The following is a 26,145-nucleotide window of genomic DNA, read 5'->3' as shown; positions in this document are numbered from 1 at the left end:
TGAAAGGAGAATGAGCCCAGTGCTAATATAATAATTTAATTGTAGCTTAACTCCTCCGTGCAGTTTAACTACACTTAAAACAGGTATTACATTAAAAATACTAATAATGAGAAGCAATTAGCTTCAAGATGAAATCTCACTTCATATTATTGAATCAACACTGCAAAGCGAGTCATATATTTACTTAAACTAGTCAGTCTATTTTTTAGTTAAAACAGTAGATCTTGCTCTCAACTAACAGTGTCAGAAATCCCATTTACCTAGAGAGGATGGCTTTGTCATAAATTTAAATGCAACCGTACATTCACCACACAGATGTAATTCTAAACAATTAGAATGACATTTGCTAGAGTGCTAAAGGGCAAGAAACAAGATTTCTCTTATTACTAAAAGAAAAAAACCAAAACACACACACAAAAAACCCCACCTGTCTAACACCTTGTTAGGTTGGATTTACTTAAAAAGCCTCCTGTGCATTCTAGTACTTAACACAGCATTAAATTACTAGCAAACACAAGAGAAACATTTACACCTCTAGTTATAACTACTTTTGCTAATCAAACACACACTACACTTCTCAAAGAACAAGTCAAGACAGGCTAGTTTCACAGATATGGAATATAAATAAAAGTAGTTCATAAGGTTTTGAATTTTTCTTTTACAGTTTGTTTTTTTACAAAGGTATATCAGACAAATTTGTTATTACTTCAATACTAAGAAATTTCTACTTGTGAAAAGTTGATTTCTCATATACACGCGAGAGGCACGTAACACCATGAGTAAAACCAAAAATAACTCTTCAACTTCGTCACAAAAACAAAAAGCAAAATAATAAGTTACCACTCAACAGCATAATTTTCCAATACAAATGACAGCACATATTCCCCTTTAGGACCATGAAGAGACTTAATGTAGTCTAAACGCAGATGACACTTGAAATAGACATTAATTTCTCCACTACCAACCAATTTTTATGCTTCAAAAGTTAACAAAAATGACAAGACATGGACCTCACTTCCATTCCGCTTTCAGTATCAAAATAATACTGATCTGAGAGAAATTATACTAAAGTAATGCACAGCTAAAAAAACAATTGCCTTCCAAAAGGAAGAGACTTTTTACCTCAAAACCCAACTAATTTAAGAATTTTCAGATGGCTACTGAATTCAACTTTTCCCCAGAAGTATGTACACGTTCATACTGAACTTGAAATGTTGATTCCTTGAATGCATCCTTGCATTAGTCCCAAAGCTATTATGTACCAGCTAATTTCAATTACCTCTTTAGTGTACTTTTTACCAAAAGGTTCCTCCTAGACTAAATCCTTCTCTTTTCAAAGAACAGTTAAATTATTTTAAGATCAAAATTCCTTCAGTTCACCAATAATCACCATGTTAAACAACTGAAGAGCAAGAACAAACTACCTAATGCATCAGCCTGATCTAGCGAATAGGATCGTACTTGTTTTTCAAAGGAAATCATAATAACAATTTTTTTTAAAAGGACAATAACAACAGCAATAATGATAAAAAGGAACAGACAATGCCAATAAGCAAATCTGTGTCACAACTCACCTATCAGTTTCTTTATCTTCAGGCAGCGTAGGAGGCAAAGGCAAGGGTGGCAGCGTGGAGGTTGGTAGTGCAACAATTCGGTCCTTCTCCTTGGTTACTACACTTGGTGTACTTGGTTTGCTTTTCTCTTTTACAGTGACCGGTGGCTGTTTTACAGCAGCTAATTTATTGTCTTTTACTGCTGCAGGTTTCTGTTTACTAATTTTGTCTGCAATTAAATTATTTTCCCCTTTTGTTTCAGGAAGTGAGACCTTTGCTTTTGCCTTGTCATTTTTCACAATTGCACTGCCTGTAGGAGAAGGTGTATGCTCAGTTTTTATTTTCTTCAGGTCCTTTACATTGTTCACTTGAGGTGCACTTACAGCAGCGTCAGTGCTTCCCTTAGTAGGCGTTGAAGTATTGGAAGCTTTTGCACTGGCTTTGGCTGCCTCAGCAGCTCTTGCTTTTTTGTTTTTGTTCAGCTCAGCAGCCAGGCTGCTCTTCAGAGTCAATGTACTAGGAGAAATACTTGAATGACGACTTCTAGATCTAGACAATCTGTGTCTGCTACGAGACCTCGAGTGCCTTGATGAATATGGACTTCTGCTTCGAGATTTTGCTGATCTCCTGTTTCAAAAAACGTAAAGATTTACCCATTTAAAATTTAAGTCTAGCTGCTTTCTCAGTGTATCTGCTTTTTTGACAAACTACTTTTTTTAAACCAACCATTATCACCATGCTTATAGAATAAGTAAGTCTACAAAATAGGAAAGATCGTGCACAAAAAAAAATCTCCAGAGTTAATAAACCAAGATTTTATACCTAAACATGTTGTTAGAAAATGTTATAGCTTTCTTAGATGTAGTTTCTCCCATTAAAGAACTGCAAAATACAAGTATACCTATGGGACAGACATGTTCCTTTTCCCCTTTAAAGAAAAACTGATTCTATACAACTTGTGCAGACACCTTTAGTATACACAGTATTTGAGAAAAATTCAGCTGGCTACAAAACCAAATTAATGTTTTAACATGACAAGAGAAAACACAATACTGAAGCAGTAATTGCAGCAACTTCTTAAATTTCACTTTCACAACTGCCATTAAAATGTTAGTTGAAAAAAAACCCAAACCATTAAAGGCTACCATGTAACCAACCGAAAGACAGCAATGAAGCTTAGCTTTCCTGTTTCAAAATGTAACTGCATACTTCTTCCCCCTAAAGCCAAAAGTACTCAATACTTCTTATAGCTACTGATAAGCAAACAATCCACAAGTAGGCCTATGCTATGCCTGCATCAGAATAAAAAGACTAATAGAAAAAAAAAAACCTCTAAGCAATCTACAAAATCATAGCAGGAAAACAACCTAGAATGAGAGCTGGGGGTATAAGGGAATCTTAACAGTTAGACTAGCAAACTTTTACTGTGCAAAAATACCATTTAATGCAAATTATTTTTCATTCAATTTTTCAAAGGGAAATCCTAATTTGCCTAGTAGTTTTGATTCAGTTCTTCATCAAAAACAAAAGGGAAAAAAACTTAATTGAGGTGAAGGGCATGAGAACAAGTAAAGTAGCCTAATCCAGTGCTACCACACAGAAACATTACCAAATAAATAAAATTAAATGTAGGGGTTTTAATCCCTTTTACCATACCAAGAATAGCAAGGGTATTCACCAGATTTACAAGCATTTTCTTGATTAAAGTCTGATGGAAATCTATTTTTCTTGAGTATATCACTTGAAGGGGAAGAAAAAGTATAATCAGGATAAAAAAAATGCATTCATCAGCTGGACAAAGAAAAAAGTATCAAGCAATAGGAAAAATAAGACTTCTTGGAGATACAAGAACTTCAGAGCTCAAAAGATAGCACCAGTGTATGGAGGCTGTCAAAACTTTAAAGGAAAAAAAGAAAAAAGCCAACTACGATCATTATGGTCAGGAGTATCCACCCCTATGTCGAACTTAAGTTTAGTAGCAATTAAATTAATTGAGTTTTAATTATAAACACAAGAATTTACATTTCAATGCATCAACTGAGCAAACATTTAATATAGTACTATGCTTCTATTTTGTGTGCAATATTGACTAATTTCCAAATTTGCAATTTTCCTGCATCATGTCTCTTTTCTAAAGCAACACAAAAAATCATTCAGATAAATCAAGGTTATGCAGGAATGACTCAAAACAATGTGTAGGTGCACATACTGAACACTATAGCACAAGCTTCAAAATTCTGTAAGTAAACCTGAAATTGATCCAACCCCACATGAGGATAAGTCTTGGAAACTAACAGTTCAATTCTACATCAGGAAGCAGATTTTATAGAATTTTCTGGCATGGCAGGATAACAAAGATGACATAATAAGAATAAAAATAAATAATTTACACTTTAATGTAAAAAAAAGAAAAGCTGCACAATTCTGTTCCCTGAATTTCCAATGAAAATCCAAACTTTCATATCTGTTGAAGTGAACTGAATGTCCATTAAAAACCAAATAAAAACATATTATTGGTCAGAAAAATCCCCTTGAAACCTCCTTTCTGCTCCATTATAAGTCATTTTTCCCATTATTACTTTGGAAATCTAAGTACTAAATCCCACAGAAAATTTTCAGAGGCTAGGCCAAACTGAAATAAAAGCAAGAAAGGGCAAAGTTCTATAATACAGAGTTATGATGGAGTAGTAGGAAGAAAAAGGAGGGCTGAGACTATCCAGAGGACACATACACTTCACATTCTAGGCGAGATCTCCACTCACACTGTTATCTCACTTTCTGAGAGGTATTATTATCTCAGGCAGAGGTATACTGCTACAGAACTGCACCGGCTACAGAATCAGTATAATTACATTTCTCCAGCATCAAGCACAAACTAATAAGCCCCATTAGACCTCAACTAATTTCTATAAATGATAGATCATTTGCAAGGATGTCACTAACCTGTCTTGGAAAACATTTGCTTGCACATCTTGTTCATACATCAGCTATTCTAAACTGACGCTCACTCCAGTTACCTGTAGAACACAGCCTCCATCCCAAGGACCTCAATGCAACCTGCCTTACCTGTATTATTTTTGTAAAACTTAAAACATGCCCTAAATATCTCAAAATCAGTTATATTTCTTTCATAAGTACAATTCCTGGGGTTTTGTTTTGTTTGGTTGGGTTTTTTTTTTTGAAAGGTGCCTAATATAAAGTAATCTATGTCACAAAAAGAAATATGGATGTAATTCCACATGGACCAGAAAAGAGAAGTATCAGCTTAAAACACTGCAGTTGCTGAGACACCATGTCTGATTGTAAGCATCTTTCCATTCCACTTTGGTTCAAAACAGAACAGGTTCATTTAAATCACTACTGAGGATGAAATGAGAAAATCTGTTCAAATTAGTGACTGCAAATGCTCACCTGATCAGCTACCATAACTTGGTGAAGAACAGGCGGTTTTGAAATCCTGGGCCAAAAATAACCTAAATCTTTATACCTTCTTCAAAAACAAACATGTCAGGAAGCCAAGCATTGACAGTGGTTTGATGTACATATTCTACCAACGTTAATCAAGAGTCTGGGATGTGAACATGGATTTATGCAAGCTCAGCAAAACCCCACCATTCACCCCAGGTTTCACACCCCAAATGACAATAGCATCGCTTTCTCATGTCAGAATCACATCCATGTGGGAGACAGCAAGTACAGATGCACACAAACATTTAAATTTCAGTTCCATACTACAGCCCCTAACAGCAGATCAAAATGATAGCCGCCTAGTTTTAAAATATGTTGACTAAGTATAATCTCTGCACTTGCTCATTTTTTCCCCAAGTTTTTCATTATTTATGTTGGAAAAATAATTTACATTGCATTACATAGAGCATGTCTGTGCTAATAATAAACTAGATCTTCCCTTTAGCATGCCAAAGTCCTTTGAAAGAATCTCTTGCTGTACCGTGTCCACTGGTCTAGACTCAAGAGAGTTAGAGCAAAAGCATTACCACCTTCAACTAACAGACAAATGCTGAATCTTAAGTAAAAGGCAACTTTGTCAAAGTGCTAGTTATTTGAGTTACAATCACAAAATCTGGTGTTTTCACTAGCTTAATTATCTTTTTCAAATATTCAACTATCACCTTCTTTCATCAGCGTTATTTCAAAAGTCCCAAGAGCACCTTCCAGGCTAGACAAAACTTAGGTACAAGCTTCCATCTATAAAAATGGCACAAAACTAGAACTACGTACACTTACAGGCTTTCCCTCAGAGCATATACAGAATTTAAAGAAATACTGCCTTATACATAATAAAACCAGCCAATTCACTCTGTTCAGAGCTAATGCTTATTTCACATAAAAGATGAAGTCACAGCAGCACAGAAACAGGCTCACACAATACCCAGTGTCTGCCGTTTAACAGGACACTAACGTTTTACTGGAACCCTGAAAACACACCAGGAGACACATCTGAAATATAACAGCACTCTCTAAATCTTCTAATGATGTGTGTGCATGCATGCACACATATATATGAAACGCCTTATCTGACACTCATTTGCCACCAACTATTTAATCTTTAATCAGGAATTTGTTTTTAACAGAGTAAACAGGAACAAAAGAACAGTGCCTACAACTGCACAGAACTGCATTGCAAATGGCAAACAAGCCCAACAAGACAATCCAAACTTTTCTTCCCATGCCTGGAGAGATCAGAAAATGTACTAAACCTAAGGGCCACATCCAAACCTCCCGAACCAAAAGCACCAGCACCTGGAGGTAGCACACATGGGGAGAGACTACTAAGAAGCCCCCATTTCAGGCAAGTTTCTTCCAGTGCTGCTTCTTATTTGCACCCAGAAGTTCTGCCTCATCTGCAAGTACCTTTGCAATGCTTAGCCATTAACAGTCTTCTACGAGCACCCCAAATTCACTTCACGCAGATCTATATCCGTACAGAGAGGATAACTGCCAGAGTTCACGACAGTCATAAAATCACTTCTGAACCACATATAGATTTCAATATTTATATATATGGAGGGGAAAAAAATAAATGATAAACTAATTTGGCTAAAAACTCTAAGAATCAGTATGACTAGCTTGCATTTGAACTAAGAAGTTCTTTGCATAAAGCTACTTTTTTTTCTTCCCCAGAGACAGCAAAGGAAACTAGGAGCACAAATAGATTAGCTGCAAAGGGAAATTGAAGTAATTACATAATATTCTGTGTAGCTATAAAATAAAACTGGAAAAAATAGTTTAAGCCATTATCTACAAAACACATATGAGAAGAGGCAGATTTAAAGAAACTGATAGAGGAAGAAAGCATTAGTAAGGAAGTCACCCAGAAACCGAAACTCAGCTCTGCTTTCCTCTATTTTTCAGAACAACAAAAAGAATGCTTCCCTCCCAAGAAACAATAATGAAAAATAAGTTGGTCTGGGTATCACAGCTTTTTTTTCTTTTGAATATTTTTTGCCTAGCATCCTAGATTTCATAAAACAAACCAGTATTGTTTTTTTTCTCTGCTAAATTAATACAACATACTTATTCACTGTATCAAAACCTACTTAGGATACTGAAGTGTTATTAGTTACAAGTTTCAAAACTGTTACAAAGTTCCTCCTTCTCACAAGGCAACATTCTATTGCACTTCACTGGTTAACCGATCAATTACCAAACAGTAGATTTATCAATGAATTTAACAAAAAGAAGTCTACCGATGCATATCATCACTTACATTCTCAAGCATAGCATGAGGGAATTCCAAATAGTAACTTCAAATATAAAGCGCTGTTATTTTACCATCTTGGTATTTGAAAGCGCAGAGGAAAGAAAAATAAGCATTACACATGTCAGATTTCCAGGAAACAGGTCTCACTCAGCTTACATGTTTTTTCTTGCCATACTACTTTGCTAGGTGCTTCTTCTTTCCCATTCCAATCCTCCCTTTATTTTAATACAAAGAACCATTACATTTTATTGACAAATCAGAACAGTCATGCGTTACCTTCTCGTGTTTGTAAACTTGAAAACCTCTTTTCTTCTTAACCGCTTTAAGAGCGACCTAAATCCAACATACTAGCAGCCAGATACCTGTGTTAGCTACGTGCAAACAATATTATACTCGGAACGTATCAGGGTCTACAGAGTTGAAGGGAACTAATTTTTGTCAGTAACTTTTTGACAAGACATAACACAAAGGGATTCATGAGAATAAGAGTGGAAAAACAAGAAACTGAACCAAAGGGGATTAAAACGCCCACTGTAACCCAGCTCTTCCATTAACAACCAGCAAACGCTGAACTGCTAAGCACTGCCATCTTCCCCTGTTGGTAAGGTCAGAGCATATTTGAAATGGGAGACCTAAATTTAATCAATTGGCTTCACCGCAGATCTTCCAAGACATTTATAATCACTCAGTAACATAAACCACCCTGACAAAACATTCTAGTTCATAGCACAGCTTTCCCATGTTGCACTAGCAGGCAATTGTATAATTCATTTCTTTAAGCCGTACCAGTAATAGTGCTCTCTCACTTGATTCTGTATTAAATTATTTTCTCTAGCCCCTAGTTCAAGCAAGCTCTGCAACCAACCACCTACTCAGCTGCTTTGTGAATCAAGACTACATAACTTGCTGATTCAAACCGTACATCTTTGAAAGCGTCTCCAATACACACATACTTAAAAATTCCTGACATGAATTTTATTAGTTTCTCAAATCTGCTTTACAATCCTATGTTCTCAGATGAGAACTCTGCCTACAGAGAAATCAACCAGCAAAAAGTCAAGTCAAATGCCATGTTCTAAATACCATCAATTCTTTCAAATGAAGTCCCTTCCCACAATAAGGAAAGAAGCAGCGCAACAAGGAAAAGGAAAGGCACGCCATCATGGTTGGGCAAAAGGCAAAGTCCACTGCCAAGTATCAAAACAAGTCTTAATAAATTCAGAATATGTACTCGAGTTAGAGCCTCAATGCACACTGGAAAAAATAGCTATTCCAAACAGCAAAAACCTAGAGTTTCACATTTTAAATTCTGCAAAATACAGTTTTACTAAACAAGATTAGAGAGCTTTATGTAAAAAATCTTTTTTCACCAAATAAGGGGAAAATATGTCTGAAAACCTCTCCTACACCTCTAAGTCCAAAAGTAGCAGAATTACTGGGATTCAACGTTATTTTCATATACTGTATGAAACAATGTCTTCTCCATGAAGCAGGCATTTACTAGCTGAATGTGTTTCACCGTTTTCCCTACGCTTGTTTTGGTTTTGCACGTGAAAGATCCATATTTTGCAGGGCCTTGCTACTACAGACAAGCTACCACTAGAGAATCGGATGGTCTATAGTACCAATAGGAAAAGAAATCTTGTATTTTGCTATATGCAACATCCACACACACAGTAGTACTATGCTAGTAGTGCCCCACCCACTTACTTTTATCTAGGCAGATGGGTAGGTGTATCCAAATTTGGAAAAATGTGATTACTCATCTATAGAGCTAACTGAATTAAACGTGTGATCACATAGCATATGACCTGACTGAAGTTATGAAAAATAGCTCTTCTCTTCCTACAATTTCATCCTAAACTAGTTTCCACAGAGAGACCGTGTCTGCATCTTTTGTCAACCATGGGGTTTTCTTCTTGCCCCCTGCTTTTTTCTTGTTAATTTTAAAACGGGAAAAAAAAACAGTAAAAAATATCAATAGAGAAAGAAACACCTCATACTTTTGGTATTATGGAAGAATCTCCATTTTGAAAATGTGCATGTGCTACTTTAGAACAGCTGCGTTACTATCCATGAGAAAATATAGTAACGCAATCCACCAGCAGCAAGTAAAGAAGTTTTGTCCAACAAGTGGAAACAGCTCAAACAATCAGTTTGCACAAAACACAGGTGTTTGCTGCTACTATAATGGAAAAGGCAATTAGTCTACCATTCAATGAGACTTTTCCAATTTTCCATGGAACACATATCTAGAGACTTTGCTTCTCTTCAGAACCCACCTGCAGTCAACATCACCGAAAGACAGTAGTCGGCGTCACTATTACAATTCAAACCACTCAACTCACAGCAATTGCACTGTTGCTGCAGCTTGAGAAAACCAGGGATTCAAACGAGCGAAGCTGACTTCTCTTGTTTCTCTTCAACTGTTAACTAGAAGTTTCTCCCATAGCAACTCAGAGACCTAGATGAAAAAATCAGCACTCCAGACACACAAGACTTCCAAGCATGCTAGAACCACTTCATTCTCTTTTTTTAGATACCAAAATAACTAGATAATTTATATCACATTATGGAAGACACACACGAGATACAGAATGAAAAGAGCAAAAAGACTTGCATGCTTAGTCAAATACAAAGTTCTTAATGTCTTGACACCCTTATAGCTGGATACAAGCCCAGAATTAAGTCTTTAAATCATCCAGATGAAGACGACAGGTGCTGTAAGAAGCTGTTGTCTTCATAAAACCATAATATTCTATCAATCCTAAGGCCACTACACCATTATCTAAACAGCAGAGCAAAAAGATCTTCAGCATTTTGGGAGCAGTACCACAGAGTCAAGCAAAAATAAGCAATCACAACACAGTTCTGAACAGCTAGAACAATCGTATAAATACCTTCCATCTTTATTTCCCCACCACCACCATGACACGCATGATGCATAATAGCTGTATGGGAGCAAAGAAACACTAGCTTGCATTTCTCCATGCCAGGCAAACATTAAGAACAACTAGGCTTATCTTCACACTTTTGGTTTCTTTCCTTTTCTGTGAAAATGACATTTTTACAGGACAGACTAACCTTGCTTTCTACATGTAACAACCTCTGCTTTTCACTAGGCCATTCCAATCCCTTTCCAGTAAACCTGGCAATCTGCATTTTTTAACAAAGTAATTTACCTGTATGTGGTTAAAGATGGGATGCCAATTACAGTTTAACTTGAGGCAGGAAGGCTTGAAGTCACAAAGCTAACTCCTGGAAACAGACCTGCAGCTCAAGAAGATTTACGCACTTACCACAGAGACAACTCCAAAGTCAGGAGATTAAAACTCTCATGCTTCAAACCACAGGCCCACTACCAACAGGAAAAAAGAAACACAACACTCCAAACTTTGTTCTGTAACACTCGTCCTATCCAAGATCTCCTGTACTTTCTACTACAGCACTATCAGCCAGTGCATAAGACAAGATCATAAACTAACTGTACTGTTAGTCTGACTAATACATTTTTTCTTAAGTGCAAACCTAGCATACACAATTCTGCTCATCATTATTAGCTTTCTTATTCCAGGATATAAGCATCTACAGAATATAATCTGATTCCTGGAGTGTTTAAGTCAACCTATGCTTGTAATATTCCTGCTATTCTATTATTCAAATAATCTTGAAAGAGTATCCTTAACCACTTGTAACAGGGTCTCACAAAACAACAACATGCTGTTTTTCACAGTGCTCAGAGTTTTCTGCTTGAAACACCCTATAGTTTACAAAATTATTCCATACAACTGTACCTTAAAACAATCACTTTTTTTTCCCCCACAGACACCTTTGTTCTATCCCTCTGAACAAAAAGTGGGACGCGGTTTTGTTACTTTGTTCTTTAAACAGCATTCAATGCACACCCAGGATAGCGGACCTTACCAGCAGCCACCCAAACACAGGAGTGGCTTCAGCATCCTCACTGGATACACACAGTGGGACACCCCAAATGGTAACCAACGCAAAGTGCTTGTTGCAAACACCAGAGAACAGTTCTCAGACAAGCCACCAGGTAATGCCCTGAAAACAAAATTCCTGCCAGTGGAACAGCAAATCACCTGATGCATTTCAAACTGAAGTCCAGATGTGAATTTAAGTAAGCCCATAAACAATGAGGCAATGGTAAGATTCCAATAAGGGAAATAAAATCTTCAGTTCTAAATACATACTAGGCAAATCCTTTAAATTCCCAGCAGTTTTGCTGCAAGTTTAAGTATTTTAAAGAACTTTAATTCTGCTTCTGTTTGTATCTGATTAGAGATACAGCCCACGTTTCCTCACCATATAAAATTCAAACTTGCAGCAATGCTGACCTTTTTACTTTGAGTTCCCACTAACAGTAAGAAAATGATCTGCAAGCACATGTCAAAAGTATACACATATGTAAGCTTACTGGGAAAAGAGCTTACGTACGCTTTCATAGGCTGTGTGAAACATGAAAGACAATTTAACAAAACTTGACACTGGCTCCTTTTCCCAGCAAAACAGAAAGCCTAAATCTTTCTGTAGACCTCTAAAAAGAATAAGAAACACTTGAAACAGAAATTGCCCGCCAGCTTGTTTGCTCTTTAGATTAGCAGGAATCAAACCAACACAAGTGTATTTAACATGCATCATTTTATAAAGGGGAACAGGATGCATAAAAATGTACCTGAGACTAAAAAAAAAATCAAAATTGATCCTTCAGAAAACCTGTCCTCTGCTAAGCATCTTTATTTGATCACTCTCGTCTGAAAAAGTGCTCATGTCCTTTAATATTTAAAAACATTTTTCCAGCTAAGTGGTCTCCCAGAGAGGAACTAGCTGCAGGAGTGCTGCAAGCACCCGGGTCTCCCTTTCTCCCAGAGACAGGACAGGAAGATCTTTGTACTTGTCCCGCTCCCCTTCCCCCCACCCCAGCTTTCTGGCAGCAAGAGGGCAAGAGGGAGGGCTCTTGTTGCTAGCTGCAAGCCTCTCCAGCCTGCCCTCCACCCCAGCCACGACTCCACGCGCCGAGCCCCGTCCCTCCTCCCCGCTCCCTCCACACACACACATCCCCTCCGAGCCCGTACTCACCGGATAACGGGGCTGTAGGGGCTCCGCGACCGGCGCCAACTGCTGTAGGGGCTGGGGGACACATCCCCGCCGCGCTCGTAGGAGCTGTGCCGGCTGTAGCTGGGGGAGCGGCGGCGGCTGTAGGGGCTGAGGGGGGAGCGGCCGCCCACCGGGCTGAGTGACTTGCGGCTCCGCTGGCCCTGCGAGGAGCGGTGCAGCGGGGGGCTGTCGTCCCGGCCGGGGCTGGGGGACGAGCGCTGCCGCCGGTAAGCCTTGGGCTCGGGCTTGTCGTCTCGGTAGGCCTTCGGTGGGTCCTTGTAAGCCGACGGCGGCTCCTTGGCCGCTTTAGTCCGGCTCCGGTGGGCTTTGCTCTCCCGCTCTTTCCTGCCGCTGCTGGGCGAGGCGAGGGAGCCCTTCCTGCGGCCGTCGCTGCCGCCGCCGCTGCTCTTGAGTCCCTCCCGGTCCTGGCCGCCGCTGTGATTGTGGCGACTGCGGGACTTGGAGGAGGAGGCGGCCTCGGCTCCCCCGCGGCCCGCCGACGCCCCCTCCTGCTGCGCCTTCTCCTCCCCCCGCCGGCGGTGCTCCCGGTGCCGCTCCTTGGAGCGGCCGCTGCTGCTGCGGTGCTCCCGGCGGGACCGGCCGCTCCGCTCCGCCTCGCTCCTCTGCCGCTGGGTCCCGCCGCCACCGCCCGAGGAGGAGGCCGGGCTCCCCCCGCCGCTGCCCGCCCCGCCGCCGCCGGCCGCCCCGCCGCCGCCCACCAGCCCTTCGGACTGGGAGCTCACGTCGTCGTACTCCTCCACCAGTGTGCTCAGCCCCCCGCTACCGCGCCGCTTCTCCGCCTCCTGGGTCCCGCCGCCACCGCCGCCTCCGCCGCCCCCACGGCCCCGCCGCCGCTTGTGCCGGGAGCCCGAGCGCCGCTTGCCCCGCGGCCGCTTCCGCTCCCCGCCCTCCCCGCAGCAGGAGGAGGCGCCGGTAGCCGCCAGAAAGAGCAGGGACTGCGGCGGCAGCGGCGGCTGCAAGAGCGGGGGCTGCAGGAGGGGCGGCTGCAGGAGCGGGAAGAGTAGCGGGTGAGGGGCCGGCGGCGGGGGAGGGGGAGGCTGCGGTTGGGCCGCGAAACGCTTCCGTCTCCGGTGATGCAGCCGCTTCTTGTCGGCCGCCGCCTCCACCGCCGAGCTGCTACCGCCGCCGCTCCCCCAGCCCCGGCTTCCCCCGCTCCCGCCGGCCGCCGCGTCCGAGGTGCTCGGCATCGAGCTCACTCACGGCCGAGGACGAGGACGCGGCCTAGGGAATCCGCCGCCGCCGCCGCCCTCCTCCTCCTCAGGGCGCTGCCGGCGCCATGGAGACCCGGCGCCGCGCAGAGACACGGGGACACCCGCCGGCCGGCCGGCACCGGCGCCTCGCCTCGCTCCCCGCCCGGCCGCGCCGCCTCACATAGGGGGGCCGGGCCGCGCCGCCCGCCTCGGGGCCGGGGCCGGGCGCTGGCCGGAGCGGCAGGAGCCTCCCGCGGGCCCGGCGCGGCCTCCCGCAACACGGAAGTGTCTGCTGGCGGCGGCGGCCTCCTCCTCCCTCACTCCATCCCGGGCCGCGGCCGCCTCCTCCGGCGCCGGGCGGCGCTGCGCGGGGGTGCGGAGGCCGGCCGCAGGCAGCGGGCTGCCGCCTCCTTCCTTCACTCGCTCCCCGGCGGGGCGGCGGGGTCAGGCCGTACCGGGGCCGGGGCCGCTCCCGGGCGGAGTGTCCCGGGCGGCGCGCCGCCCTGCGCTGGCCCCGAGGCCGCTTACCCTGCCCGCTGGCGGCGGCGGGGGCTCCGAGGTGCCCGGTCCCCAGTCAGCGGCGGCCGGGAGCGCTGGCGCGGCCTCCGCGCTGCGGGCGGGTGACACACGCATACACACGCACCGGGGACACGGCCCGGCGGCGCGCAGCGCATGCGCAAGGCCGGCGGCGGGGGGGGTGCGGCGCCCCGCCAATCGCGCGCCGGGCTGCCGCCCTCGCCCGCATGCCCGGAGCCGGGAGAGCCGCCCCGCTCTCGCGAGATCTGCCCATCCTCCCTGCTCGCCAGTGGCTCTCGCGAGATCTGATCCCCCCCTTCCCCTCCGTTCCCGGGTGGTTCTCGCGAGATGGCGCCGCGCGCGCGGTCACGGCCCCGCGCTCGCCCCGCCGGCGGAGAGACAGGGAGCTTCCGGCCGCGGGGGGGTGGGGAGGTAGGTCAAAGAGCGCTTCCGGCAAGGGCTGAGGGGAACGGGGGTTGCCCGCCCCACCGGTGCTTGTCCCCTGCCCTCCGCACCGGGGTTCGCCTGGTGGCTGGGGCTTCGAGCGGTGGAGGTGCTCGGGGAGGCCGCCGTTGTTGTCAGGCTGCCGGCAGATGGGGCGGCGGTGGAAGGGAAGCGGCGGGCGAGGCGTCCCGGGCAGCAGGCGGGCTCTTTCCGCATAGAGATCGCGGATCTCGGGGCGCGGGGTCCGCGGCGGAGGGGCCTCGACAGCCTGGCCGCTGGCCAGTGCCACCCGGGAGCTCTGGCAAAAGTTCAGGTTTTTTATATATATATAATATATATACACTGAAGCCCAAAACATACTTTATTGTGGCCCACACCTGTCCCATTCAGGTCATATCCATGAGCAGCGCAGCAGGAATTTCATTCTGTCTTACTATACAATGTGTGTTAATGTTTGCCAAGCCTGTAGAAACTATAAGTGTTGTTGTATTTGCTTATTTATACACTTATGTGTATATACATAAGCATGTATAACAAACAAGCTTTCTACCTTCCCCCAATTTGCAGTGTTACTGTCAAAGAGCTTCCCATGGTTGAAATCAGCATTAAAAGCATGAAAGCCCATAAAGCTCCAAGATTCAGCACTCTTGGGGAAAACCTACAAGCAAAATGCTGTGGCGGATGGAATATCGAGTTTGCGGGGGGTTTTATTCATTATATGAAGAAGTGAGAACAACTCATGTTAAACATTTTTTTCACAAAACAGGCTGTTCAAGAGTTTTGTGTATATTGTTGCGCTGAAAAATGTAAGGTGGGTCGCCTGAGGAGACAAAATTCAGCAAAGGACGGTTGTCAAAGTGTCCTTTAAACTGAATTGTATTAGAAGAGATTTTTTCAGCTGAAAATGTGTAGAAAGGCTTCTGCCACACCGGATAAGTAGCAGCTCTAAACTCTCCACTGGCTAGCTAAAGCATAAATTCTGTCCAATTAGTAATTTTCATACGAAGGACACAATTTAATAACAAAAGATTTAATTCCAGTTGGTAGCAAGTCTGTTTTTCTCTGCTCAAGCACAACACGAGCGAACATCCAACTTGGGCTCACCTAGGCTTACGTGTCACCGCAGGGTGGTCACAGGAAGGGTATGTCCCTGCCTCTGAGGCCTCGGATGAAATCTGGGGTTGGGGCAGAACTGTGACAAGCAGAAACGCATGCCATCTGGGGCTTTGCAGCTTGGGAAGTGATGGATGAAGACATTTCAAAGAAAGAGCCAAAGTATTCTCCTGCAGGCTTGTGTAAGCATAGTGGGACTGCTAAAATGTTGTTTATAAATTTCTCCCTTAAGTGAAGTTGACTGAAAATGTAGAATTTACAATATTCTAATAAAAGTAAGGCAAATTGGGCAATACATTTGTAGGTTTCAGTCCAGCCAAGTCATGTACAGGCTATTGGCTCACCACAATTTACAGCACAGTTAAGTGAGATGAGAGAACAATTACACATTTCATGTTCAGGCCCCTCAAATGTTTGGAGTCTGAAAGGGAAGCAAAAAAGCTGACAAACTCACGGGTTAGGGGCAAAATTATTTCTTCTCTTAGACGGTGGGTTAAATGCGAGGTTTAGTGATGCACGCAAGAAGATGTAAACACACTGCAAAGAAAGGTTTGCTTCCTGCTAACAAACTGCTTGGTCATTGCTGTTGGTCATGATCTGCAGAGCTGTGAAAGAGGTATTAAAAAGTGTGTTGGAGTATGTTGTTTTCTCAGGGATTCGGTTAAGAGCAGCAATAAGAGGAGACCTAATAAAATGCCAAGTTTGCTGAAGTTGCCTTGTGTCTGACTTTTTTCGTAGCGCTTGTTCTCTGTTTGAAAGTCTGCTTCGGTGGGAACTGCCCTAGCCACACAAAGACATTTCTAGGCCACAGACACAGGATGAGGGTTGACTCAAGAAGATCCTCTCTGCTAGAGCTCTCCTGACAGCTCTACTCTCTTTCTCTAGAGGGGAAGGATAAAAATGCCTTTATTCAGTCTGAGGAACTGATTCAAAGGGTTGCAGGCATACAGGACAGGGGGGAGAAAAGATCACTGCAGTTCCTTTTGTATGAATTTCCATCTGAGGTTACAAGCAGGGTGACTGAATGTTAAATCCTGTACTATAGCTGCTGATAAAGCGTGTGGTAAACCACTCATTTTTCCCCACAGAAACCAGTGCACTACTGTCACTCAACCCTGCTGTTAAGTCTAAGTGAATTTGAGTGCTGGTGCACGGTGTTACTGAAGCAATTCAGACTGAGTTCATCCCCAGTCTGGCTGCTGTTAACAGCAAGCGGCATAAGACAGATTTAGGATTACCATCTCTATATCCTTTGTTTTACTTCAGAAGCTAATAATGCAGAGAATCTCGGTGTGAGCAGCTCTCTCTCTGCTGCAACAGCAGTAATTTCTACTATAGAGCAACAACAGTGATTTCTTCACAAAATTAAGAATTTGTGTAATTTCAAAGCAGGTAAAACCAAACAGTATCCTACACGTAGTAAAATAGAGAGTTTTTTGCCTTAGCAAGATTGTGGGAGTTACCCGTTGTGTTAATTCACAGTATTCATATTAAGTGAATATGATGCCCTTCACCCTTCCCAGTTTACCCAGTGTGCTAGCTACTATTAGTTCCCAATTGCCAAAGAAATCCAGGGAATATATCACAAGCATAATTTAAACTGTTTTCAGAAGCAAGTACTGAACTAAAGGCTGATTTCTATATGGTGAAAGCTTATTTCTAGATGATCAATGCCTTTCTCCAGTCTGACAGTGGAACCGGGAACAGGTATTGGCTGAAACACTCGAAGATATTCCACAGTAGTAAAGCAGTTCCTTCCTAAAACAGCCCATAGACTAGAAGAGATGCTGGAGAGTTAATTCAACCCTTAGGACTGATCCTAAGGAACAGCCTTAACGTGAATGTGACTTTGTTTGCTCTTTCTAAAGCCCATGAAGCAGAGCGGTACCCTGGACTCACCCAGCCTCAGGGCAGGGCTATATGGCACTTTGCCCGCCTTGCGGTGGTTCTTCAACTGCTTGGCATCAGCTGTGAGACCAGAGAATGGCCGTGCAAGGCATTAAGGGCTTAGTCAGACCTATTTTGTCTCCTATAATAATGAATGCATGCTAATTTTTTCTAATGTTTAATATTACTCAGTAGAGTTTTGCAAGATTAATGATAGTTCGCCTGTTATTTTGACTTTCTTTAGTCAAAGTAGTCACTGGAGGGAAAAAAAAAATGCACAAAGCAATCAAGGAGTGGTAGCTGGGCAAACTTGAAAGGGGGCTCCAGAAGGCAGGGTAGCAAAGCCTATGGCCAGGTGATTTCTTTCCTGGTTTATTTTGTGTAGGTCCTGATTATTAACTGGCGGGTGCAAGAACCTGTGCTGAAGTAACACCTGGGAGGAAATTGCTCCTATTAAAAGACATGCTTAACTCTGAATAGTAAAGGAATTTCTTTGCTTCCTGAAAAATAAATATTTTCTGTCATACGCTACTGAAACTAATTTCAGTTTAGGGTATTTCAGGTTTCCTTCCAAACTTCTTGACTTCTGATTTCAGACCCTAATGAAGTCTCAAGCTCTTTCTTGCCCTTTTTCTGCCCTCTCTACCTTTTGCTTTTTCATTATTTTATTGAATTTCATGACAGGAGCTGCCACTCTGCTGCCTACACTTCAGCTCAGCTTCTTGAGCTGATTTTGTTTCCTTAGGTATATCTGCCATACCATCCTGAACGTCATCTTAAGTGCTTTAAAAGCATAATTCATTGTCTTTCCTTAGGGATTTAATAGTCTTCTAGCCATCTTGCAATCTAATTGCTTATATATGTACTAGTTATGTTTCTGTGTAAAACATGACTTCAAAATAAACAAAACCAAAAAACCCCACCTCTTTTCCACAGTCATATTTCAGCTCCTTGAATCCCTCCAATGGTTTCATTTCTTTTTCTAAACCCAAGCAAAAGTATTCATCCTGTCCAGGTCCTGTGCATCATCCACTACCAGCAAGCCTCCTTTTACAAGTGTGTTATTCTACGCCACCCTTCATCTTTCTGTTCCAACCCACATTTCTTACAAACCCTGTCATCAAACCATTCATTACGTGTTTCTCTAGTTATACACACACACGCTCCTCCCTTCAGGTTTTTCTCTTAAGATGCATGCCGTGTGGCAAACAACTGCATTAATTTTTTCTTCTTCAACAATGTCCCGTAGGATGGTGAAGGAAAGAGCCTGGTATGCTGGCCCACGTGCCATTTCAGGAGGGAAGGTCACTGTCCAAGAAGGGTTACCTCTGACCTAGACGACGATGCATTTATACTTTGTCAAACTCTATTTATGAATGTGCTGTGCATCATGAACATTCTGCACAGCTTAGGGGTCAGTAGCAGCATACCTTCTATCTTCCCCACTGTGTTAAGTGCCGTAGTTCCCAGTCTTCGTCTGTGGCTATTGTGGAATAGCTTATCTTTCCATAGTGGCCTGGAGGCTTTGCTGATATCCTTTGCTGCTCATTGTGTGCATGAATATTCAGAAACTATGAAGAGGTTCTCCAGTGTGCGTTGCGGCACACAGAGAAGCATACTCAAGCAAAACAAGTACATCATCAGGCTTCTGGCACATTTGAAAAAAAATCCCAAAACCAAAACCCAGAAAGCCAACAACCCTACGTCATAGAGGCAGTTGTAGAGACTGTGGATAATTACACAGGACAGATCTGGACAATTCATCACAGGCTGCAATTTCCAATTTACTCCCAAGCATTCACTAGCATTTCTGGAGCAAGAATATGTTATTTGGAAGAGTTGTGCGATTAGCAGTAGACTGCTGGCGTTTTTGCATGTGGAGTGAGCCTCGTGACTTGTCAGAGAAGCTTCTTAACTAGAAGCTAAGCTGCTAATGACAGCAAGTTTGCTCTGCCTGGAAATTGGCTGCACCAGGTTGTAGAAAGATTTGCCAACAGCAGTCATGTCAGTGTTGGCAGCTCTCAACTGTCAGGAGATGGCGGCTCAGGATTCAACAGTGAAAATGCATAGAAATCCGTAGGTTCCTGCTGTAACAAAGCACACCTGAAACAGATTCCTTTCAGAGAATGAAACCCTTCAGAAGCATTGAAGACATTAATGGCATGGTGCCAACTGTTTGCTTCCTGAAGAGCCAGAAAATTTACAGCTTGTTTCCACAAGGCTTAGTGGGGAAGAACGAATAGGAGGGAAAAGAGCACCAGATTAGGTTAGAAGATATGTTTTGGTAGTGGCACCTGCAGCAGTGTGGGAACCAGTGCTCTGAAGAGGTCAGGTCTTGGTTGTTCCACAACACGCTGAAACTTTATGCCATAGGAATGGTGTTTGCAGGTATCTCTTATCTTACAAGGCATTATCATACAGTCAGCACACAAAAACAGAGGTAAACACTGGAGGAAAACACACTTGGAAAGGTGCAGCCAAAGTACCATCAAGACCAAAAGTATTTGGATTCCAGGTATAGAAAATAAGCCCTTCGAAAAGGACTTCCCTAGCAGCCATTCTATGGAGGGAACTTGGGCTAACACTTCAGTAATTTTAATTTTCTTTTTTTAAACCTCAACTCATATTCTGTTTCTTATTCAAATACTTTGTTGGATCTGCAAAAGTGCATTAAGGCTCCCAAGTCTGTTCTGAGTGACTGTCCACCATTTTTAATGTGGAACAGCTGATATAAATAGACGCTGAGCTGGTCATGCACTAAGGAGGAGACTTCGCTACACACTTCATAGGCAATGTTACCACTCCGTTTTTTTGTTAAGGTTTTTGTTGTACTTTCTTCCTTCCTTTTTTAAAGTTTCTGTGTCCTGTCTTTGTCACCATGATGTATAAAGATCTTAGCAACATCCTTCTGGTGCAGGACAAACTGTCAATCCATCAAGCTAAAGAGAGACTGGAAGAGTTTTCAGTGGTTTGAGGATCTTTATTTTTCAGCAGAATCCCTCAGGGCTCATTTCTTGACATGGTAGGGGTTTTTCCTTCAGGCTAGTGGGGTTTTTTGGTGGTTGTTTTGGGGGGGGGGGGGTGTGTGTGTGGCAGTGGGGAAAGTGCCTGTTTTTTTTTTTCTCCTGAGCAGTAATAATTACCTAGTGTTCTTTGAAGTTTTGTTTCCAGTCTTCCAGTATCAACCTGCTTTTTCCTCTTACAAAAACAATATAATTCCCCCAAGCACACAGAGAGTCAGAAATTAAAACTTCTGTGCTGTCTTTAATACCTGGCCTGAATTTAATTATCTCATTATCCTAGGAAGCTTGGGTTTTCCTGGTTAAGCATAGAAGTCTTAGAAGACATCTTATTTTTATTCTCTGAAGTACTCTATACATTCACATGTCTTCTGTTTAATAAAAATAGTCTGAGGTCTAAATATACTGTCTTCTGTTTAGTTTGGGGTTTCTTTCTGTTACTACCTCTGCCATTTCTTGACTGCAGTTTTATTTGTATCCTGCCCTATGGTTGTCTAGTGACTGAAGTGGCGTAATTCATGTTTCCCAAGGCACTGTGGAAAAGCTGGCTGGATTAAATATGTCAGCATTTGTTCTTCCCAACCAGAAGAATATTTCTATGAACTGGGAACTCAGCTGTTGGAAAAAAACAGAGAAGGATAAAGACCTGCGTATTGGTTCATCAGGAGACAAGTGGATTTACCCATGAAATGGCAAATGTAACCCATACACTAGAAAAGCGTTGAGAGAGATTAATGCTGTCTTTAAGTCATTGCTAGATTATTGAGTCTGCGTCCCTTCTGGTCATTCTTATTTGGAGAAAGATGAATTCACAACAGGAGCAGAAAAGGCTACGAAGATTATCAGTGAAACCAAGATCTTAATTTCAGGGTAGACTGGCAGAGCATGGTTAGTCTGGCATAACAAAGACAAGGAGGAAATCACACTGTTCTGTAAATGTAGGTTGAGGGTAGGAAAGGAGATAAACACCTAGAAAGAAGAACTGGTTTCACTAAGAGGCAGAGTTAGCGTAGGCAGCTATAAAACAAACTGTCAATAAACACAGCCTGGAAATGTATAGGTTTTATTTATAAAAAGAATGGGGGTTTGGAGTCATCTGCTAGGAGAAGAAACCAAACTGAAAGCCAGCAAGGGATGAAGTTTGACCAACTTATGAAAGGGATTTAACTGTTTATGAAAGTGATGTATTTGCCTGTGATAGTAGGAGCCTGAACTTAGTGAAAAATAAGAACCTTTTCCATCCTATGGCTTCATAGCTAATTAATTACTGTTAGGTTTTTGGCTTTTATAATAGCCTACTGTATGAAATTTTCCACACTGGGATGGTGTTCAGATCTTCTGCTTGAGCTAAAAACTGAGGTAGAAGCCTGAAGCAGCTCCTTGAGGGATAAAAAATTCACTGCTCTAGAATGGTCATCATTAGCCAATATGGCTCACCTTCACCCTTTCCCACCTAGAAGAAAAATGCTCCTAGTCCACAACTGTCAGCAAATTTTCCCTGTTTGGTTATCATGAGAAAAAGAAACAAGATCTCCCAAGGCTTTTCCTATGGAATATGCATGTTTCTCTTAACATCTCTTGTCCTCCTTTAAAATGTCCTTTCAAAACAAACAAACAAAAATTCTCTTCCATGTCTTCAGTCTTCTATTTCCTGTCCTTGGGCTTCGTTGCTAAGTAGCACCAAACCAAGCAAAGCCTTCTGTCTTTTCAGCCCATGAAACATCCCTTCTGAAACAGGCTCATGGCCTGCTAATTTGAGACACTTGCAGGGTCGTCACTCACCCCAGCTCCTTTGGGAAAGCAATCTATTCGTTCTTCCAAAAGCTGCCAGGCTAGAACTCACATGGTTGATACCAACTTTATCCAGCGCTGAAGCAGCCTTAGCAGTGGATGAAAAGGTACATGCTGGCTTCCACAAACTCAGAGTGCAGAGTCCTTTTCAAATTTTTAACTTCCCAGTTCACAAGTATTCAGAACAATCACTCCATTTCTTAACTCGGGATGCACTTCTTCTGCTGACTGAGCCCTGCTCGGATGTACCAAGGCCTTGACTCACTCAAGCATGCTGGAACCAGCTGAGGGAGCACACAGAGAGTTTGCAGCTGCATGTGAAGGCCTGTTTTGGATATGACACCAAAAGCCTGGTCCCTAAAATAAGAAGGGCAGTGACTTGTTTGAAGCCACAATAACTCCCGATGCAAATGTTTTGGCAAACCATTTTGCAGAAACATTTCCCTAGAGGTCAGCATAGTAAAGAACATGAAAACAGAGACTGAAAACGCTCGAGTACTTCTGCAAGAAATCTGTCATCCTCCAAGTGCCTTTATAGGCATTGCCTCTGAGTTGCTGCTCTTAGAAGAGCTCCTAATTCTAAAAGCAAACTAAAATAATTCATGCTGTTCCTTGCTCAAAAATAGGGGTGAAAGCTAACATTTTTAACATCTTGATACTGCCTGGGAAGGTGATACGATGATCCTACATCGAAAGTAGAGAATTCTGTCTCAGAGGGTACAAGGGTTAATATTTCAGAAGTGCCAAACAGTTATATAAATGAAAGTAAAGAGACCATAAAACTTTTTCTAGTTTCACAGCAGACATCCTGTATAATGGGCAACAGGCTGCCTCACTGCTTTATCTCCGTTTTTCCAAGAGTAAACGTAGAAAACAGCCTACTCTCTCATGTAAGCAAAACCCATAAAAAAAAACTCAAAACAAAACAAAACGATACCCTTTTCCTTCCCTTCCTTTCCTTCTTCCGTTCTCTTCTTCCTACCTCCTCCTTTCTCTACCAGTACACTCCAAGGAAATCTCTGATGACATTTCTCCCCAGCCCAGCACTAGCAGAAGGCACTGAATGGGCAGTTGTGTCCCATCATAGGCACTGGCTCTGTCACCTTGTGGGAAGGAGGCATGTTACCTTCTGTTGGGGCTGACAGCCATGGATCATCTCGAGATCATTTCACCATCTGAACACATTTGCAAAAAGCAGGTGTGAAGTGTGGTTTTTGAAAGACTTCTGTGTCCATCCAGTTTAGCTGGGTTTCCACAGGATGGCAAAACCCCATCCCTCTGAGCCTAGCGAGGTCACAGATCAAGCCTACAGTTTGAAGCAGGACGTGCTCCTCACTAAAGGGTTCCAAATCCTTTTGAGGAGAGCAATACCTGTTCATTTCCCTATGGATATTTTCTTTTTCTTCTCCTTGTAGACATTTTTAGAAATTCCTGAGTGAGGTGTTTTCCCTTGGGAGAACAAACAAAAACACAAGAGCCTGAGAGCAACTGAGTACTCCCTCAGAGCAAAGGTCCCTCTGGCCCTGCACACTTGTCTCCAAAGGGGCCAAGCATAAACATCTAAAGGAGAGCATATGAGCAGTGCAAGTGTCCTTGTGCCAGGGCCCTGGGGGTGCTCATAGGCCTCAGTGGCTGGGACCGGCCTCCCCTGGGACCCCCAGCCCCAGCGTCTCCTGTCAAGGGCCGAGGGGACGTGTCTCAGCTCAGCCTGGGGCCTCCAGTCCCTGCCTGAGCCATGCTGTAGGTGTGCCTGTCTCTGCCCCTGCCTCCTGGAAGGGGGTGGCCCCTGCACTGCCCTCCCGGCTGCAGCCCTCTGCAAGTAGCAGCACAGGAACACAGGCCAAGCAGTCCCTGTTTCCTGAAGAGTGAGAACGTGAAGGGTGGGGATCAGGACCAACAACGCACAAAAGAAGGAGAAAAAGACGAAGATGAGGTGTGTGGCACCGTGGGAGATTTTCCAAAATATGGCATGTAGCAATGACAAGCACGCTTTTTGCCGTCCAGAACTTGCTTTGCTGCTGTCCTTCTCGGCCAGTGATGCAAGAAAAGCGCTCTCGTGCCTGCCCTGCGCTCGTATTGCACGAAGGGAGAGCTGGAAAGTGGCAGCTCCTGATGGTGCAGCAAGCCTGGAGCCCTTCCAAGCACAGGCTGTTTTGCACAAGCAAGAATCCCCAGGGAAATGGAGCCAAGGGAAGAGCAGAGCTCGCTTCTGCTCCAAACTTGCAATGGGCGAGAGAGCCAGAGAGAGCCAGGCCACAAGGGGCACCTTGGAGGTGCAAGAGCAGCAGGCGAGAACCGGGCGAAAAGGGCCCAGAGGAGCCCTGACAAGGGGCTGTGCTCAGTGCTACAGAGGACAAGAAGCAGCCCCAGGGGGCCGCCGTGGGGGCCCACCCTGGGAGCTGAGAAAGCTTCCTCCCCCCGGATGCGGGGCACGAGGGCCACCTTCGTGGAGCACGAGCAGCAGGCACCTCGCCAAAACGGCCCAAAGGAGCCCTGGCAAGGGACCGTGCTCATTGCTGCAGAGGAAGGCAAAAACCCCCAGGGATGCTCGCTAGCCCACCATGGGGGAAAAAAAAGCCTTCCTCCCCCCAGCTGCAGGGCACGAGAGGCCATCTTCGTGGTGCATGAGCAGCAGGCAGTGACCCAGCTAAAAGGGACCAGGGGAGCCCTGACAAGCGGTCATGCTCCATGCTGCAGAGGAAGGCGAAAAACCCCCAGGGACCAGTGCCAATCTGCCCTGGGGGAAAATTCCTTCCTGACCCCAGCACTGGCGATCGGCTACTCCCTGAGCATGTGAGCAAGACCTGTCTCCTTGTCCCACAAGCTGGTCATGCCTCCCAGGAGATGCCCAAGTTTGGAGCAGAAGCGAGCTCTGCTCTTCCCTTGGCTCCATTTCCCTGGGGATTCTTGCTTGTGCAAAACAGCCTGTGCTTGGAAGGGCTCCAGGCTTGCTGCACCATCAGGAGCTGCCACTTTCCAGCTCTCCCTTCGTGCAATACGAGCGCAGGGCAGGCACGAGAGCGCTTTTCTTGCATCACTGGCCGAGAAGGACAGCAGCAAAGCAAGTTCTGGACGGCAAAAAGTGTGCTTGTCATTGCTACATGCCATATTTTGGAAAATCTCCCACGGTGCCACACACCTCATCTTCGTCTTTTTCTCCTTCTTTTGTGTGTTGTTGGTCCTGATCCCCACCCTTCACGTTCTCACTCTTCAGGAAACAGGGACTGCTTGGCCTGTGTTCCTGTGCTGCTACTTGCAGAGGGCTGCAGCCGGGAGGGCAGTGCAGGGGCCACCCCCTTCCAGGAGGCAGGGGCAGAGACAGGCACACCTACAGCATGGCTCAGGCAGGGACTGGAGGCCCCAGGCTGAGCTGAGACACGTCCCCTCGGCCCTTGACAGGAGACGCTGGGGCTGGGGGTCCCAGGGGAGGCCGGTCCCAGCCACTGAGGCCTATGAGCACCCCCAGGGCCCTGGCACAGGGACACTTGCACTGCTCATATGCTCTCCTTTAGATGTTTATGCTTGGCCCCTTTGGAGACAAGTGTGCAGGGCCAGAGGGACCTTTGCTCTGAGGGAGTACTCAGTTGCTCTCAGGCTCTTGTGTTTTTGTTTGTTCTCCCAAGGGAAAACACCTCACTCAGGAATTTCTAAAAATGTCTACAAGGAGAAGAAAAAGAAAATATCCATAGGGAAATGAACAGGTATTGCTCTCCTCAAAAGGATTTGGAACCCTTTAGTGAGGAGCACGTCCTGCTTCAAACTGTAGGCTTGAT

At 44.3% G+C, this 26,145-nt stretch overlaps 1 protein-coding gene across 6 annotated transcripts in view; it reads right to left on the bottom strand.

Moving 5' to 3' along the window:
- Positions 1–13,738, bottom strand: part of CDK13 (cyclin dependent kinase 13) — a 45,642-nt gene extending 31,904 nt beyond the window's left edge. For all 6 annotated transcript variants that reach the window (XM_075083695.1, XM_075083697.1, XM_075083698.1 and 3 more), the window contains exons 1-2: positions 12,373–13,738; positions 1,575–2,180 (exon numbers count right to left, since the gene is read on the bottom strand). In XM_075083695.1, the coding sequence (XP_074939796.1) occupies positions 1,575–2,180; positions 12,373–13,598 (1,832 nt within the window). In that variant the 5' untranslated portion in view covers positions 13,599–13,738. The remainder of the gene's footprint in view (positions 1–1,574; positions 2,181–12,372) is intronic.
- Between the last annotated feature and the right edge of the window lie 12,407 nt (positions 13,739–26,145).

This window comes from Phalacrocorax aristotelis, chromosome 2 (assembly GCF_949628215.1).
Source record: "Phalacrocorax aristotelis chromosome 2, bGulAri2.1, whole genome shotgun sequence".
Classification (NCBI taxonomy): Eukaryota; Metazoa; Chordata; class Aves; order Suliformes; family Phalacrocoracidae; genus Phalacrocorax; species Phalacrocorax aristotelis.
Note: the sequence above shows the minus strand (reverse complement) of the source record. Positions and strands in the feature narration are given on the sequence as shown.